The sequence below is a fragment of the Fundulus heteroclitus genome, chromosome 6 (genome assembly GCF_011125445.2).
Source record: "Fundulus heteroclitus isolate FHET01 chromosome 6, MU-UCD_Fhet_4.1, whole genome shotgun sequence".
In the NCBI taxonomy this organism is placed as follows: Eukaryota; Metazoa; Chordata; class Actinopteri; order Cyprinodontiformes; family Fundulidae; genus Fundulus; species Fundulus heteroclitus.
The window spans coordinates 18,169,050-18,186,966 of record NC_046366.1 but is presented as its reverse complement, the minus strand read 5'-3'; the positions used below and the strand labels follow the sequence as shown (position 1 = coordinate 18,186,966).

Sequence of the window (17,917 nt, the reverse complement as noted above, 5' to 3'; positions counted from 1 at the left end):
AGTCTGCCCGTATTGGTCCCCAAAAAAACAAAAACAAAAAAAACAACAACAAAGGCTGTGTATTTAACGCTTGAAGCATTCACACTGATATAGACAATGTTTCCAAAACTGAAAAGCCAAACGCCTACCTGAGAAAGGTTCAGGCTGGCGTTAAAAAAAAAAAGTCACACAGACTGTTTTGCATGTAAGCTTCGTAGCCTTTTTCTCCTTACACTTCATAACTCCTCTAAATCTCGCACACCTAAACAGTATAACCAAATCGTATTCACAAAAAAAGACACAAAACTTGACTGCCAAAAACATTTTATTAAGTACAACATTCTGTTGAATGGGATCCAAATCTATCAATTATGTACAATTCCCAAGTTAATTCCCAAGTTTTGGCTTAAAATAGTCCTTGATTTAAATATACCATATATACAACAGTCTTTGATATTGTATCACAAACATGTTTCATAACAATTTTGTTATGGGTAAAAAAAAAGATCATTAGGTTTTAGTGTTTGATTTTATAACAATAACAGGTACAAATAAAACAGAAACACATCTTCATTTTCAAGCCGATTTAGCTACAGTGCTACTATCCAACAGTAAGTGACAAACAAGATCAAAATAAAAGCAGCAACAGCAGTAAAAAAAAAAACCTCATCCTCGACAAATATTTTCACTGGTTTTACATGCAATCCTTGAATATTCTAAGAAATGCTAATTACTTGGTTACATAAATAAAAACAATGAAAACATGTGCACAAAATCAGAATTTATCAAAAAGCCCTGACAGCGCAACACTTTGGAAAAAACAAAAACAAACACAAACCTCCATTCTTAGCAATTTGGCAAGTTTAGCAATTTGGCACATATCGTTTTTAATATACAAAAACCTTTCAACTAACCAACTTGACTTGCAAAGGAAAAACAATATTTATAAAATGTGATTATTAATCGGACATAGATGTTTTGTGACAAGCTGCACTAGAGCCACTTTAATAACCAAGTAAAATGTGTTTTACCCTCAGGGAAAACGAACCTGTGCAACTTTCCTTGATAAACTTGTGCCCAGTCTACTGGAAGGTATGATGGGCCTGATGTCACAAATATAAACTATTTTTATTTCAAATTATTTGCTTTGCCTTGTTTTTTTTCCACCTGAAATAAATCCAGGGTTTTCAGTGCTATCGAAAGAAATAATCAAATCTAATAATCATTATTTCACCAAGACGTGGGAGAAACTCATGTCAGTCAATGCTTTCGTGGAGCATTATGTTTGCTCATGAATCTTGCCAACAATAATACAGAAATGTGTTCATGTGTGAGCCCACTCAGTAACTGAAGAAAGCTGTAGGCCAAGCAATTGAAAGTCTTACTCTTTTTTTTCACTTTAAATCTCTCTCTGTTGTAGTGCTTTTTACTCAAGAATATATACACACGCCATTGCATGTGTGACCTCAGTGGATCAGGGACTAATTTACCTGCTCGACTCGATATTTCTCTCAGTCATTGTGACTTTCTTATGGTGCATAACAACCCTCTGGGCTCCTTGCGACCTGGGTGTGGTTGTCAGTTCAAAGTCCTCCTTTGATCCTGCAGAACCACGTGAGCTGGCAGAAAAGGATTTCCCATGAACACTTTTGCTGCTCACCTCAAAGCCTGCCTCCGAAGACCTCTGCGGTATTTGACCGGAGGTCTGCAGGGTGTGCATACTGTGCTTTTCACCCGCGGACCCATTCTCAACTACGAACACTTTAGTGGATTCAGAGACGGCTCCCTGTGAGAGGCCCTGTGCTACCTGCCCATGCGCTCCTTTCATTTCCACCTGCCCTTCAACCAGCATCATACCCTGAGAACCTTGGAGGCCTCCAACTTGTATTAATCCTTGACTGAGCCCTGCTTGACTCACCTGACCAACCATCTGCTGAGTTCCCCCTGACACTAGCACCATTTGGGGCTGGGACTCAACTACATACATGGGGGTAGCTGCATAGTACATGGTAGGCTGCTGTATGAGCAGTGTTTGGTTAGGGATGAGAACTCTGGGGCTCTCTGGGGCTCTGGGAAGGGTTTCTGAACGCTGGCAATTCTCAGTAATTCGCCCCTCTTGAATGACAGTAGAAGACCCAGATGCTTGGTTGGAAATATTGACGGTGTTGACATTCACATGCTCTCTGTCTTTAATTGTTTCCGTGTGAGTATGGACATGCGTGTGGGCCGAGGTGGAGGGTCTGACTTGGGATACCGATTGGTTTGAGAGATCAAAAGCTCCTGCAACCACTGAAGTGCTCTCCAGGGCTGTTCCCTGGCAGATTTCGGCCAGGGTTTTGAATTTTGGCCCCAGGTCTTCAAGGAAGGCAAAATCTTGTTCAAGTTCAAGGAGGCTGCAACAACCCACTGAACCTGCCAGTGACTCTTCACCCTCGTACTTGTAGTTCACCTCAGTGTCCTTCTCCTGATATTGCTGTGAAAATTTACTTGATTCCTGTAAAGAAATGAGAATACATGAGATAACTTAAACAACCAAGTACAATGCAGTCTCTCAGTATTCTCTACGGAAAACTAGAGATGAAGACACAACTAACATATTTTTCAAGTCAAGTCTATAGTCTTTGATGCTCAGCTCTAAGTCAAGTCTACATTATTTCAGATACAAAGCCAAGGCATGTCTGAACTCTTACAGACACAGATCCAAGTAAAGGTCCAAGTGCTGGTTTCACAAGTCCAAGTAAAGTCTCAGGTCTCTGAGATGCAAGTCCAGGTCAGTTCTCAGTTCCTTAAAGTGAAGGGCTAAGTCACGTGTCAAGCCTCTAATGACTAAATTATATTTACATCACATGAACGATATTTAATCTGCCCAAAACACAGCTTGAATGCTCATGAATTCTAATCATAATATTTTAGCCTAACATAAAACTATATTTTTCAGAACAATAAATTCCATCCATTATCTGTACCCACCCAGGGGGCTGGTTACCTATCTCCAGCCATCATTGGGCAAGAGGCAAGGTGGACAGGTTATTTACCTGCTGTGAATTATTTATCAATGGTTATGGTCTAATATTTACTTCAATAAATATATAAATATATTCACGTTTGAGGAAAATTAATAGTATACAAAGGACTATAATTTAGGTACACATGAAGTAACAAATGATTAAGAATGTTGAATTTTTGAGTATACTTAAGAGGATGGGCTTCTATTTGAAATAACCTGGGGTGTGTTTCTGATGACCTCATCTTAACAGTGTAACAATAAGAGAAAAGGATAAAAATAACATGTAAGACATAATTTCAGTCTATTCTGTCGTTAAATTACCCCAGACCACTTAATAAGGAGTTTAGCTTGTGAGATATCTGTGGTATTATTATGTTGCCATGCAAACATAAACAGATGGTTATGATCCATTATTAGTCCACTTTTGTTTAACTATCTCTGGTAACCTCTAAACAAAATAATATGTACATCCATATGAAAGGTGTGGTTTGTAGTTTACTTATCATAAATGCTAGTTAAACAGCAGCAATAAACAATAAATTAACACAAAGACTAACGTGGAAATTGGATTTAAATTGTTTCACATGTAGACTCAAATTATCCACACTAACAGCCTTATTTTGTACTTTACGTCTGCTTTACATGTGATAAAGATTGTTCACGACACTCGAGTTCCAGAGCTCGAGCCCAATTCAAGTCTCGAGTCTTTAGAACACGACTCTAAGTCAATTTTAAAATCTTCCTTTTTGCAACTTAAGTATAATTTGTCTGAATCATAGGCTTGAGTCTTCATCTCTAGTTAACTCTCAGAAAATATAATAATTCAAAAGAAACTTACAGCTGAAAAGTATTGTCCAAGATACTGGTCTGACAAAGCCATGCCACTGGAGGCTGTAGCTCTGTGTTGAGAGAAGTTCATGTTTTGTCCTGCCATTGCTCCTCCGCCCATAAAATCTATCTGATTCTGGCCTCCGGAGTATTTGTAGTTGTACGTGTTGTACATGTTCATGTCCTCTGCTGTCAAGGTCCCTCCTCCACCCATTGGAGGCTGTGTGCAAACCAAATTGTCCAGGTATGCCTGTCCCCCAGACATGTTAATGTCCCCCATCTTTATTGTGCCACCATCAACCTGCATTGGGACTTGGAAACCAGGCATGTCCTGTGAGTTAGGACAAAAGTAAAAACAGTTCTGTCAGGGCCAACGTTTTTTTTTAAGCAAGCCAATAAAATGTAACCATTGCATGAAATCTCTTTGCACCTTGTCTTCTCCTTGTCCCTCGGTGTGATACGAGATCAGATGTTCTTTTGCCTCAAAGGGAATAGCTTTAAACTCTCTTGCGGCGCTTCCACAGAGGCAGATGAGCAGAAGAAGAGGAACCACTTAAAAAAAAAAAAAAAATCCAGAACAATGTTTAAATTGCGGTTGTGGTTAATAAACAGTTTTCTTTGACCATAGATACTTCCTTTCTTGAACAAACAGATTAGATTACTCAGAAATATAGTAAATTATTCAGTCATAGCTGTGCAATGCATGCAGACGTCATACGCCTCCTCCAAAGCCTGCTAAGACCTACCCTTTTTTTTATCTTTCTGTTCATGTAACAGCTTGTTCTATTAAGCAACGTTGCAATGGAAAGTCAATTTCTCTTATCAGATTTTCCAATCTGAAAGCATCCAAAACAGTGCCTTTACTCACATAGAAGGAGCAGCAGTCCCAGCAGCATGAGCAGGATACCTCCAGCTCCAAAAGTTACTTCGCTTTTACTGCGTGACAAGCAGGCCTTGGTGTTGTCTTGGCATTTGCACACCGTTACGTCGATCATCTGGGGCTCAGAGCAGGACTTTCCCTGCTGGTCCTTGATCTCCACGTGTACTTTGTAGAGGCCTGGCCATATGCTTCCCCGGTGTCTAAGGAGGACTGTGGTTTCTAAAGAAAGACAACACCCGAATGTAAGATTTGCAACCCAATGTGTGAAAGAAAGCTTGTTTTGTGCTGACTTAGTTTTAGCTAGAGCAAAATTATAAAGATTTTTTTTTTGTCAATGTCAATGTCAAATTTATTTATATAGCACTTTAAAACAGGCATAGAACTGCACCAAAGTGCTGTACAAGAGTGACAACAACACAAATGAATAAAAATTAAGTATCAAACACTAGTTTAATTAAATGCCAAAGAATAAAAATAAGTTTTAAGAAGCAATTTAAAATGATCCAGGCTGTGGGCAGATCTAATTTGGAAAGGTAGATTGTTCCATAGAGAAGGAGCAACTTTCTTTGCAACTTTTTTTTGTTTCTGAGACATTTTACAGGCAAGCTTACAAAAACAGACTGGGTAAAATAAACTGAAAGAAAAGAAAGTTTGAGCTTTACATCATTTAGATTATTGTGGAATAATCAAACCCAGGTGTTTTCAATTCCTGTCCTCGGCACCCACTGTCTTGCATGTTTTAGATGTGCCTGCTCATGACCAATTTACTTAAGACATGTGTGTGGAGGCAGGGGAACCCCTAAAACATGCAGGACAGTGGGTCCTCAGGACAGGAATTAAAAAGCACTGATTTAACCTGAACATGAAATCCTTTTTTAGTGTAAACTCGAGACCATTTACCAGACAATTTCGAAAAAAAATATATAAAATCTTACCATTATATGTCTCCAAATCCCACTTCTCTTTGCTGTCCCCTTGAATCACTTCAAAGGTAAATGGTGCAGAGTTGGGGAACCCATCATTGTCCTCTGCTGTGACGTAAACTACATTATCACCAAAGCATACGGTTTGGGTCGTTGAGGTCAGTGTTGGACAGTGGTCGTTGAAATCCTCCACCTGAACGGCTATGGTCCCTGTTGCAGTTTTTGAGGGAATGTCTGAAACCCAGTAAAAGCAGCAGTAAGTAATGCGCTTCTGTGCAACACATCGATTCAGAGAACAAAATTAATCAACGGCACAAGTTAGAGAACTTACCATTGGAGATGCAAATAATTTCAGCATAGTATGTTCCGTTGACCAAATACTCGGACTCTCGGTCAGGATATTTATTCAACTTGATTTCAGCTGTTTTTTCCTCAATAGTAAACCAGTTGTCTTTATCAAACCCCTTTTGATACCTGCAAGTAATAGAGCAAAAGAAAAATCTGTTCAGTTGATTTATATAGTGCCAATCCATCTCGGGGTTATTTCCAAGACCAACAGATTAAGATAATATCTGGTTAAACAGGATGGGCCTATTTTAAATTCACTTCACTCCAATACATTAAAATCACAACGTATCCCTTTGGGTTCTGATCCTTCAACTAACAACCAAAATAATGTTTGATAGTGATAAAATACAATTAAATCAAACTGATCACAAAATGTCATGTAAGAAAAAAAAGTGATTTATTTAAAAACACCCAGCTACAACTGGGGTCTTCATAGCACAGCTCATGGAGATTTTCTTTTATTATTCTTTTGTTGAAGAAGCTTAAAGAGCTATTTCAGAAAATATATTACATTTTACAACTCCTTTTCCCTTGTAGAAGGTGAGTGTTATAGGGTTTACCATTAACCTAAAAATGGTATTATGACGAACCTTTTGCATGAGAACATAGAGATCCAGCCAGTTTTATGCTTTTTTTTAAATAAACTGTAGTCAGAAAAAGGAGTTAAAATACATTTTTGTATATGTATTTCAGTATAGCTAAATAGCTATTGGGCTATAATACCATAGCCATTTTACCAATTTCTCAAAAGTTGTTGTTAGCAACAGTGAAATATTTGTGAAAAATGAAAATAAAAGTTTAAAAAACTCCTTGTTCCAACCTTTCATGATGAAAAATATATTAGAAATGGAGATATATTTTATAAATGTGTTAACAGACTATAATAATAACCCTCAATAGCCTATCAGTTGTATAATAAATGCTATGGTTACATTTATTTATTTATTATACAGTCAAATTCTAATCGGATAGAACTTCAAAGTCAGATCTTTGTAAAACCAGATTGAAAACTAAGTAATGTTTAAATATTGCTATTGTATGAACAAACAACTTAGTTTAATGCAGACTTACAGCAGAACAAGATTATCTGCTATGTGAGAGACATTACCTCACGTCGGTGGCAGTCTTCAGAGTGTCACTGTCAATAGCAGCGTAGGTTGTTATGACTTTTTCCAAAGAGAAGGATGTTTTATCTTCAGAGACAGTCACCACTTTCACACTCGGTTTAAATCGGGCCCCCTCTTTCTGGTTGATGACATTTATGTTGATGGGATACGACTTTGACCCAGAAGCTCCCGTAGCCGACATGCTGCTGCCAAAGTTGTACTCAGCTTCATTTTTAACCTTCACTGCCAAACTTAGCGCCTTTATTTCCTCGTAGTCCAGAGCCTATAGATGATAAGAAAATAATAATCAGGTGACACTGGCTTTCAACCATCAGTTTTAGTCAGAGGTAGGGGTGTTACGCAATGTTGTTCTGCAAAATTCCAGGGTGCTATCCTGGTGCTGTCTGCACCTCTGGTGAAAAAGCTTAAAGCAAATTTTTAGAGCCCTGCATATGTGTGAGAGAAAAAAGTACTTCAATTGCCTTGTGTTGGTAATGCGAACACATAAAACTTTTCCTCAGTCTAGGTCAAAACATTCAGGTACAAAATATTTGAATAAACTTCTAAATCATTAATTTGGCAGTATTTTGACATTTTTTATAGAGTAATTTGTACACAATCTGAGAATACCAACCATTGACTTGTGATGCTAAAGTCAGCTTTTGCTTCATAGCTTTCTATTGGTGCAAAACTAAAGGACAACTTCATAGTTTTTAATGAGTCTGGACTGTAACTGATTAGTTTTAGTTAAAAATTATAAACAACATTTTAATGTCTGTTTTTATTTAATATGAAAACCATTAGATGAGCTTAGAAATGGCAATAACCTAGACTGGAATATTCCTCAGTGATTAAATTATTCACAACACAGTTTGGTCTTTATTCAGTGGGTTAATACAAAGAAAAATTGAATTGTTGCTCTTTCTGCAAGTATTAAATTTTTTTTCTCTCACTCTTGTGAACCAGGTATTGTGTATTTTCTTGTATTGTGAGATGGATGTAACTCTCATACTTTGATGTCTTTTTTAATTATTTCATTTAAACAGACCTTAGTTATGGTGATGACTCCCTCGTTGGTCTTTTTATCAGTTGTGATATTGAAATATCCGCCTTCATTTCCTGAAACGATCTCGTACATGGCGAACCAGTTCTCTGTATTGATCATATCCAGGTCAACTGCTTGTATCCTTAGGACTTCAACACCAACAGTATTCTCCTCCACGCTTCCCTCGTACTAGCAAAGAAAAATAAACCAATAACCATTTACTTTGTGGCATTATTAACAATTTTTTTGTAAAATAAATCAATGGTTGATGTGTCCCATATACCGTTTCTTTTGCCAGAGTTGGAATGTTGTCATTTATGTCTGTGAGTTTAATCTCTATTTCACCAGTTCCTGTGTTTCCTCCTGCTTGGCCGCCCAAGTCAGAAGCAAGAACGATCAACTTGTATGTGTCTTTGGTCTGAAATAAAAAATTTTGGAGAAAAGGAATTTGAGTTTTAAATCACATATAAATCATTGCTCACTAGTAAAGCCCATATCAAGTTCAACAATAAACAGTGACTCACCTCTCTATCTAGAGTGGTCTTTACAACCATGACCTCTCCTGTTTGGGAGTTGATGCTGAACATCCCGCCACTGTTACTTCTCTCATCTATTCTGTAGGAGATCTGGGCGTTGGCAGTGGTGTTATCATCATCATCTGTAGCTATGACTTTCATGACAACAGTACCTAAAACAAACAAATAAAACATAGTTTATAATTATATTGCAGGAAACACATTGTCTTCTAACCCAGATCACATATTGTTTTACAGATCTGTGATACCCGGTTTGCTGTGTTCGCTGACTTGTCCAACTTGCTGGGCCTTGATGACAGGAGTGCAGTCATTAATGTCTAAGACCCTAATTACAAGAGCGATATCCTTTTCAGCACGGCTCCCATTGGGAAACTGTGCCACACCGAAAAGCTAAAAAGAGAAGCAGAATATGTTTTGCCGTTTCATTCACTTTTCACAAAAACAACAAAATAACTTTAAAGTGTGCTTACGTGATATGCTGCAATTTCCTCTCGATCCAGAATGGAATAGACCTTAACAAAGCCAGTGTCTCGATCAACTCCAAATCTGCCCTTTGGATCTTGGTCAACACCAGGACCAGTTAAAGAGTATATTATCTTTTCCTCTGTCACCTTATCTGAGCGAATCTGAAATACAGATGCATTAACTTTAACAAAAAACACATGGAAACCTAGCTTCTTTAAACTGTATAGAAATAAGGACACCTTATTTAAAGTATTTGTGTCTGAAAAGTGGTATTATAAAATATTACTTCTAATTTCATTTAAAATGCAGTATGCTATCAGAGCATTGTGGAGGGTTAAATCTGAACAAAGACAAGATTTATATTTTTTTCTTGCATTCCTTTAGGACAATAACACCTAAAGGCTTTTTGTTGTTGTTGTTTTTTGATGAGTGACGTTCTGTTATTCTCAATAATAGTTCCCTTACCTTTAGTTAACAGTTGTCATAATGTTCCGACTTTGTAGTGAAAGGTGTTATAGGAATTCCTACAACAAAGGCTAACAGGTAGTGGGACAGACCTCCTGCTTTAGTCTATTTTAGGAAAAAAAAGACTGAAACTGAAAATGTTTATGTAAATGAAATACTATATCAGCAGTTGCTGATGTTACCTTTTTATGACACACTGCTAATAAATTTGATGGATTCTTCTAGCATCACAATAAAGTTACGTTTGTTGAAGTTTTCTCAGTTAGAGTTGAGCAAACTTGGATTGTGTGACATGCTGTTAACACATCCATGTTGCATCCTTTGGATATGAACATTTTCAGTTGGAGTTTTTCCAAATGGCTAAAATAAGCAAAAAACAGCTTTTTATCACTTTAAGTATTTTTTCACTTTTCAAAAAACTCTCAGCAATGGCCAGTAAAGCGTTTATATTAAAATTACAACATTTATTTGGGTCAAAGGTGAGTTGCATGATAAAAGCAATTTGAGAGTGAGGCTTGTAGATTGGCATTTTGATAAAGATTTTCAATAGAGCCAGACAAGTACTCACGTGTGCAATAGATTTGGAAGTGGTGTAGTCATGTCCCTCCACAAGGTTCCTGGGAGCGAGGATCCATTCTCTTTTCTGCCTTCTCAGCGATCCATTATGTCCTTCTACGTTCATGGGAACCAGCTTCATGGGAACAAAAAGCAAAAACACGGTGAAACAACTAGAAATATACGTGTAACAGTCACAAAGTCAAATAAATCTCCTTTGCTACTGCTGCATCCAATTGTAAACAGCTATTGAGAAAATTAGGACACCTTCTGCAACCATTCACTGAAATCTCCTCAGCTAATTCATTCCAGTGTCTTTGAAATTCCAGAACAAGTACACATCATTCTGCTTTAGGAGGTATGGACTGGGTTACTGCTTTAATCCAGCAGCGTTGTGAAAGATGGCAAAATACATCCAAACTGGGATTAGGAAGCAGGATTATTCCACCAAATTTAACTCCTAAACTATTCCTAAGGTACATAAATAAATAACAACACATTTACGCATTTTCTCATTTCATCACGTGACCTAAGAAAAAACACAGCATGTGTGGTATTTTAACCAACTGTTATTTTCTGTTCATGCTTGAAATTATTTGTGTTTTGTTGTTATCTGGGAATTTCAGTGTTTTATCCAAAAACTCCACAAAATGTTCCCTTTGCCTTCACCTATAAATAGTGTTAGAGAAAGTGAAACTTTTCAAGTGGTCTCTCACTTACTTTTCCAGAACAAATGACAGATTTGAACCGTTTTCTGTTTTGTTTCCTTAATCTATCTGGACCGTGACAATAGCCGTCCTGGTTAACCGCTGTGGTTAGATTAAAAGATTTTAAAAAATCCAATTTACAGGAAGTATCACTGTGAAATGGCTATACTGGAGAACCAAATGGTTTGGCAGGTCAGAAAACTAGTAGGTTAGGGAAAAAAAGTGAATATCTAAACAGAGAGGTAACGGTGAAAGGCCTTAATCTGTTCTATCGCGGTCTGTTAAAAGTGTCACCTTGCATTCCAAAATGGGACACTCTTAAAAATAACCCATCGTGGTATTCTTCTGCAATAAGACAATGGCTGATTGATAAAGCCTACACATCAAGGATTCTTTTTTCTTTTCTTTTTTTTTCTTTTGAAACATGACACCAGGTCCAGGACCTAATTAAACTTAAAGCAGCTCTAGGTTTTCCACATCCATTTTGTATGAGCTATGGCTGGATTCGAGAGTAACGGGGGGGAGAAACCAGTCCCCTAACAATAAACAAAAAGCAAACAAAAGTGAGAATCTTGGTAAACACAGACGCTTCGCGTTATAATGTTTTTTTTTTACTGAGGCGTACTGGTCGTCTTTACACACTGAGCCACACCTGTTGAAAGATCGCCTTTGCGGGGTTTTTTTTTTTTTTTTTATTATGAAAAAAAAAAGTTTGCCAAAAGAAAGAGATACTGGCCGTTACTCACAGCGATGAAGAATCCCAGGAGAACGAAAATACTGCATCTGAGCAGAAGATCCATCGGTTGGGGGACAAAAAAAAAAAAAGATACAGAAAGTTTTCTCCTCGTTTTGAAGAGAGCTCGCCGCGGTTGTCGGTTCTGGTGAAGGCTTGGTTGCTTCAGACTTTGACCCACAGGAGGAGGAATGCGCTGTATATCAGTACTGGGCGGGTCCTCTTTCGCTGGTACTATTCTCGATAAAGAGTGATATCAGAATCTGTTTTCTACAATTTAGGGGGGGGGAAAAAAAAACAATGTGGGTAAAAGGAAGGGAAAACAAACCAGTTTAGGTTGGGCAACAAAATGAGTCTAGACTAGTCTGCCGTGTCTCATGGATGGAAACAGTTCACGTTTGAAGCAGGGGCGTTCCTCTAGGGTGCCCCTGAGCGACATGCTTGCATGTCATTTGTTCCCTTTCTTCATTCTGCCTCCATCTATGGAACTCCCAGCAATCACGCAGTAATGTCGCTGAACCAGTAACAGCTAGGGTAAAGCTACACTATATAGACACTAATGATCAATAATGACAAAATATGTCCTAAATAAATTCAAATACCCCCCCCCCACACACACACACACACACACACACGTACACACAAAAAGTTTAAGTTTTCTTTTATTAAAGAAACTAACCTGAGACATCCTGGCCCAACATCATGTTGAAACAGAGTTATTTATTTATTATAAAGTGGTACGGTCAGGGCCTGCAGGAGGTAAACGCAAACTTCCCGTCTCCAGAAAATACTTAACTGAAAACGAACGTGATATGTGATTTAAGTATGTGGGGACTGCTGTTTACAGGAAGGAGGAGGGGATGAAGCAGCAATCTGTAGGTACGGAATGGGAGTGTGAACACAACATAAAACTTGGCCATTACAGTAGAGCATAGAATGCATAAAAAAGATAAAGCATGGACAATACAAACTGGAGGTCAGTATGGTGAGTTTAACCGCAAGCTGGGCCCCAGATGAAATCCGCCTTTGGATCCCTTACAATTTTGATAACAAAACATTTATTTATTTTTTCATACCGTTGGGAATGAACAGGAAACTGAGCATTTTGTGTCGTTGCCAATTGTATCCTCTCCCTTTGCTTTCACACATTTGCCTTCATACTTGTTTAGATGACTCTTTGGTACCTGCTTCCTTGCACACAGCAGTCATGTAGCAGTAGAATATTTTAAATTAATCCATTAGAGCTGACCAGAGATTTTTGGAGGCGCTGTAGAAAATTTTGTTTGTGGGGCCCATCTTTCAGGAGTTCCCCCAGCAAGTTCTGTAAAAGCAGGTCAGATGGGGGCTGATAATAACCTGTGTCCGCAGAAAAACCAAAGGCTGTAACAAAATATCAGGACTATTAGGGTTTGTTGCTGTGGCAGAATTTTATCAGCCTTTTTTTTTTTTCTTGTGGCTGCTATAAGTTAATGTTTTCAAATGCCAACATACAAGAATATATCCTCAGAACTGATTGTCAAGAACTTTCATACATTTTTGCTCGTCTAGTTTTTGACTAAAATATGTGATTTAGTGGACGATCTTTTTCGGCTTTAACTTCCGGGAGGATCGTCTTGTCTGTTGGATGTACCACATGCCAATCATTCTGACGCACTCATACAACACCATTGTGCGTGCACGCTCCTTGTTGGTTTCTGCTCACTGGCTGGGCATGCGCTCTTCTAGTGTTTATGCATCCGGTTAGCTTTAGTGTTAGCCGTTCATTGTAGCGCCGCATGCTCTCACCGTATACTTTGAAGATGGCTGAGAGTCACAAGAAGCAAACTGTCTTACAGGTTTGTGAGAAGAAGAAAGAAATGTGGGAGATTTTCTTTACGCGATCCCCCTGAAGAGCGGAAGAACAGGTAGGATGGTCTTATGCATGCGCAGTTATTCAAAAAGTGGACTTGGGTGTTTCTTACCTGCATTCCATGAAAAAAATTGCCCAGTCTACCTTTAATTTTCAAAGCATGATGGTTTCTCAGTCTGTGCAACGAGTGCATTTGGAAAACTGGCAGGCAGGATGATTTACTGGTATTGCTTTGACAAGAAAGAAGTGTTGTAATCTTCTTTTCTACAATCAGAAGAGATTCATTGTGTTGTATTTAATTGGAAACTACCTGGGTAAAATCAGTCTCATAATTCATACGCAAGAAAACTATTTTTCTTATGTAATGGAAAGTAGAATTAAGTCCCAGTTGTCACTTTACATGATGAGCTTAAGGTTAAAAGAAAAGAAAAATACACAACATAGTCCTTGGCCAACCTTTTTGCACCGGTCTGTTAAACTTCGCCAAGCCCCATGAAATTCTAAATATGAGCATCACAGATTGTTGAGTCATCACCCTTGTATGCAGCGGACCAGACAGCGTGCATGTTTTGTCTTTGTGCAGCCGTAGCTTTAGCAAAAGGTTTAGCAAAAGAAGTGGGAGCTTACTCACCAAGCATGACCATACTACTTAAAAACGTACCCTCCTCTAGTAAAATGAGTGAGAAAGGAAATCCAGTATCAGTTTATTTCATTTAATTGAGAATGGAGTTTCTGTAATACATTATGATATAATCCACAGACATTATTTGTTTTAGTCACTTCAAGAAAAAAAATGTTCTTATTGTATTCAGTAATCAAGTTAATCTCTAGTTGAATGGGTGGTTTTGGTGGAGCCAGAATGTGTGAGAACGTTCCAAAACAAAGTGTGAAACAGACACTTTCTTTTAGCATGGGTTAACTGGGGGGCTTATAGTTGCTTTTAAAATCCAGTTCAGCAAGTATATCATATGCTGTAGGTGTGCTCCAAGTATTTCAAGAGGGCCCAAACCACTTAGGGAGAATACAAAAAAAAAAAAAAAAAGGTTTGAACAAAGCTTCCTGGGTTCCAAAGGCACAAACAGTAAGGTCCTAAGATTTTGCTTTAACAGCAGCGTTTCATTTGTGGTTAGGATGAACCCATAAATCTTCACTTGTGGGTTCTGGATGCAGATTTTATGGAGGCCATATTGGTTCCAGTAAACTGATGCTTCAGCATGTGCAAAAACAGGGTGTGACAATTTCTCAACATCCAGAGCAATGTCGGGTTTTGACAAGCAACAGTTCCACTGACTGAGCACATTGCAAAAGTTGATGAATGTCATTAAGACTGTTGTAAAACACAATACCAACATTCTTTAGGTGATCCCAAACCAGTTGGTGAAGATTCAAATGCTGCAGTTCCTTGGTACCTAAGCATTTTGTACCTCATGCACTTGTTTGTATTTGGTTGCGTTAAATCCCAAAACTTTAATGTATGGTTATGGAAGATTATGTGCTAGAGCAACACAAACTAGGGCACAACTGTGCAGTGAAAAGAAAAAGATTGCTTTGGTTTTTGGTAAAAACAATCTGAGAAGTGTGTTCTGTTTTTGCAGAACACCTTTGAATGCAGAATTACACCTCAAGACTAAGAAACAGGTTCCTACAGATCAAAGTCAAAGTATCTTTAATGGTCTCTCTTGAGAGAAATTTGCCTTGGATACAAGGGTCAGCTGCATTGCACTACATGTTCAATCACTAATAAAAGAAGCCTTAGTAAAATAATAATAAATAAATATGCAATAGTAACAACAGTTCATAAATCACAATTCAACTTAAACAATCATCTTTGAACCATGCAAATCAACCTTTAAAAATAGAATAACCACCGGCCTCCCAGTTTGCTGCTGTAGAACAAAAGAGACCATAGATGTGGCTCACTACGTGTCGTAGCACTTCTCTTGTTAATCTCTTTAAAAACCATGTGCTTATTAACAAGTTTTACAGACAATGGGATGAACAAATGTTTAAATCTGTTAAGATGGTGTCTTAACTCATCACACAGCCATCCTACATACTTCTACTGTTTTTTTGCATACCTGATTGCTCTACGGTTTTGCACATTGTAGGTCATGCACAGTACATAATGCTTTTTGAGCCTTTGTGTATTTAACAAGTAATTTTGTTGAAATCTCACCGTACATTTATGTGCATACACATCTATTTAATAGTTTTAAAAATATTTTAGCTATAATGGAGACCTGCATCTTAGTTGCATTGTGCGTTACTGTACACTGACAATAAAGAAATGCAATTCAATTCAGTGTAACTGGTTCGACGTATGTCTCCCCTAGATTTACACTATGCGCAAAATGAATTTCTTGCCCGCCTCTCCTTGCAAAATAACTGGAGCTCATTCACACGGAATGGAGAGCAACTGTGAAGATAAGTATTCAGGTGCTGCCGTAAATTCTCAATTGGATTTCGGTCTGGGCTTTGACTAGGCCATTCTAACCATGAATATACTGTGATCAAAACTGTTTCTTTGTCGTTATGGGTACAGGGTTCAGGGATGTGGTTTTGCTCAAGAGGAAACCTTTAATTTTTGCAGCCACTAACAGATTTTCTTCCAATATTACCTGGTATTTAGTGTCATCCATCTTCAGGTCAGCTGTTTCCAGCTTTCAAATACAGTATCTGGTGAAGAAAAAACATCTCCACAACATGATGTAGCCACCACTGTGTTCACTGTGGGGATGGTATGTTCAGGGCTATGTACAGTGCTAGCTTTTCCTCCACAGTTAGCATTTTGCATGTATCATACGTCACATCTGACTTCCTGTGACCCTTTCAAGAATGGGTTTCTGCCTCTTCATAAATTACATGCAGGTGGACCTTATTTGCTGTACATATGACTCAAACTTTGTATAGGTTAAAATATTTAAAAATTAGGTCTCCTACATGTTCCACTTCACAGCTAACCACTACTTTGTGTTGTTCCATCCAATAAAATCTCAATAAAATACCTTGCAGTTTGTGGTTTGAACATGACGAAATGTGAATATTGCAAGGGGTGTGGAGGCTTTTTGCAAGCTACTGCAGCTCACATACTACAAAAGACTTACAGTACCTAACCCAGAAAAAGGAGGGGAGGGTGGTGTTGTTCTCCGGGCGTATCCAGGAATACGGAACTCGTCAAATGTTACCGCCAGAAATGGTGTCATGATAATAGTCATCATTCATAATTGGGAGAGGTGAGAACATTTTGCCTTCAGGCTTTCTATATGTCACACTGTGTCTGCTGTCACGTTGTGTTCAAAAACAGTGTGTCACAATGCAGGGCTGTCATGCCCACTGAAACAGCAACAGCAGCAATACCTGAACAGGTGTACTAATCAGAATCAAAATGTAAGTGATGACGCATCTTTTTGAATGCTGGGGAAAATTACTCACCTTTAGCCTTCTCTCAACTCTCTCAGAAATTTCATCAACGCTTTGGATTCCTACAAAACGTCAGAACAACATGCCTGGACTTTTCTTTTGTAAGGCTTTATTCCCTCCATGAGTGGGTCAGGTGGAAGAAGACGGAATAAAGCAGACCTATAAGCAGATGATTGTTTGCTTGCTAGACAAGTGATAAAATGAGTGCAGTGAAAACAAACTTTCTTTTTAGCCCGGGGCAGACCCCAGAGAGGATATTTGCTCAGTGTGTTGTGCATTATCCCACAGAATCCCAGCTCCGACTCCTTTCATTATGTCCACACCCATGACTCACAGCAGCACAGTCTTCCGGACATTTTTCTTAGCTTTCCTGTTGAAGCCCCCCCCGCAATGAAGGCTTCTCTGCCCTGTACACTGAACTGACTGGGGATGTTTTCTGTATGTTATGACACAGTCCGCTTAGTTTTATCAGTAGTTTACATAGATAGTGAAATGTGGTGGGAAAATATCCTCCCCCACAAGAGGCTCCATTTAGGTTCACATTCCTGTGGTGTTAAATGAGAAACCCAGCACTCTCTGCCCTGAAAGTTTGAGTGAAGCTGAAAAACAAGAGGAGGAGCAACCAGGGGTCAAGCTTTGTAGCTACAAACCAGGGAGAGGTCTTTTAAAAAAAAAAAAAATAAAGAACAAAACCAAAACTTGAGTAGAAAACAACTATTTACTCTTTCGATATGTCTTCCTTTAGCATCACTGAGTGAAATATAGAAATTCCATAATGGGCTTGTATGAAGTTAAAGATCACCAGTATGTGTTTAGCTTGTTATAATTTCAGCTCAGGCAAAAACATGAGCGATGTCCCCCCCTGCTGGCAATACAAATACAAATAAATAAATAAGAAAACAACAACAACAATGAAAATAATAATAATAAAATGCAAAGACATAAACTAGTTGCAAAATGCAGTTCCACGCTGCCTGGTTCAGCATTACCCCCAGGTGCTGTGTCTCTGAGATTTTTACTTTCTTGCTATCTCTGAGATTGTTTTGTTTCTGGCGTGTGCTTTTGACAAAG

At 38.3% G+C, this 17,917-nt stretch overlaps 1 protein-coding gene across 1 annotated transcript; it reads right to left on the bottom strand.

The window, feature by feature from the left end:
* Nucleotides 1-286: 286 nt before the first annotated feature.
* LOC105935151 (desmoglein-2) lies at nucleotides 287-11,957 on the bottom strand. Its single transcript, XM_012875431.3, has 14 exons — nucleotides 11,591-11,957; nucleotides 10,151-10,273; nucleotides 9,123-9,278; nucleotides 8,901-9,042; nucleotides 8,641-8,804; nucleotides 8,400-8,534; nucleotides 8,120-8,305; nucleotides 7,074-7,354; nucleotides 5,949-6,091; nucleotides 5,630-5,851; nucleotides 4,683-4,913; nucleotides 4,245-4,366; nucleotides 3,825-4,145; nucleotides 287-2,473 (listed from the first exon to the last, which is right to left on the bottom strand). The coding sequence occupies exons 1-14, from the start codon at nucleotides 11,642-11,644 to the stop codon at nucleotides 1,466-1,468; spliced, it is 3,288 nt and encodes a 1,095-aa protein (XP_012730885.3). The 5' UTR covers nucleotides 11,645-11,957; the 3' UTR covers nucleotides 287-1,465.
* Between the last annotated feature and the right edge of the window lie 5,960 nt (nucleotides 11,958-17,917).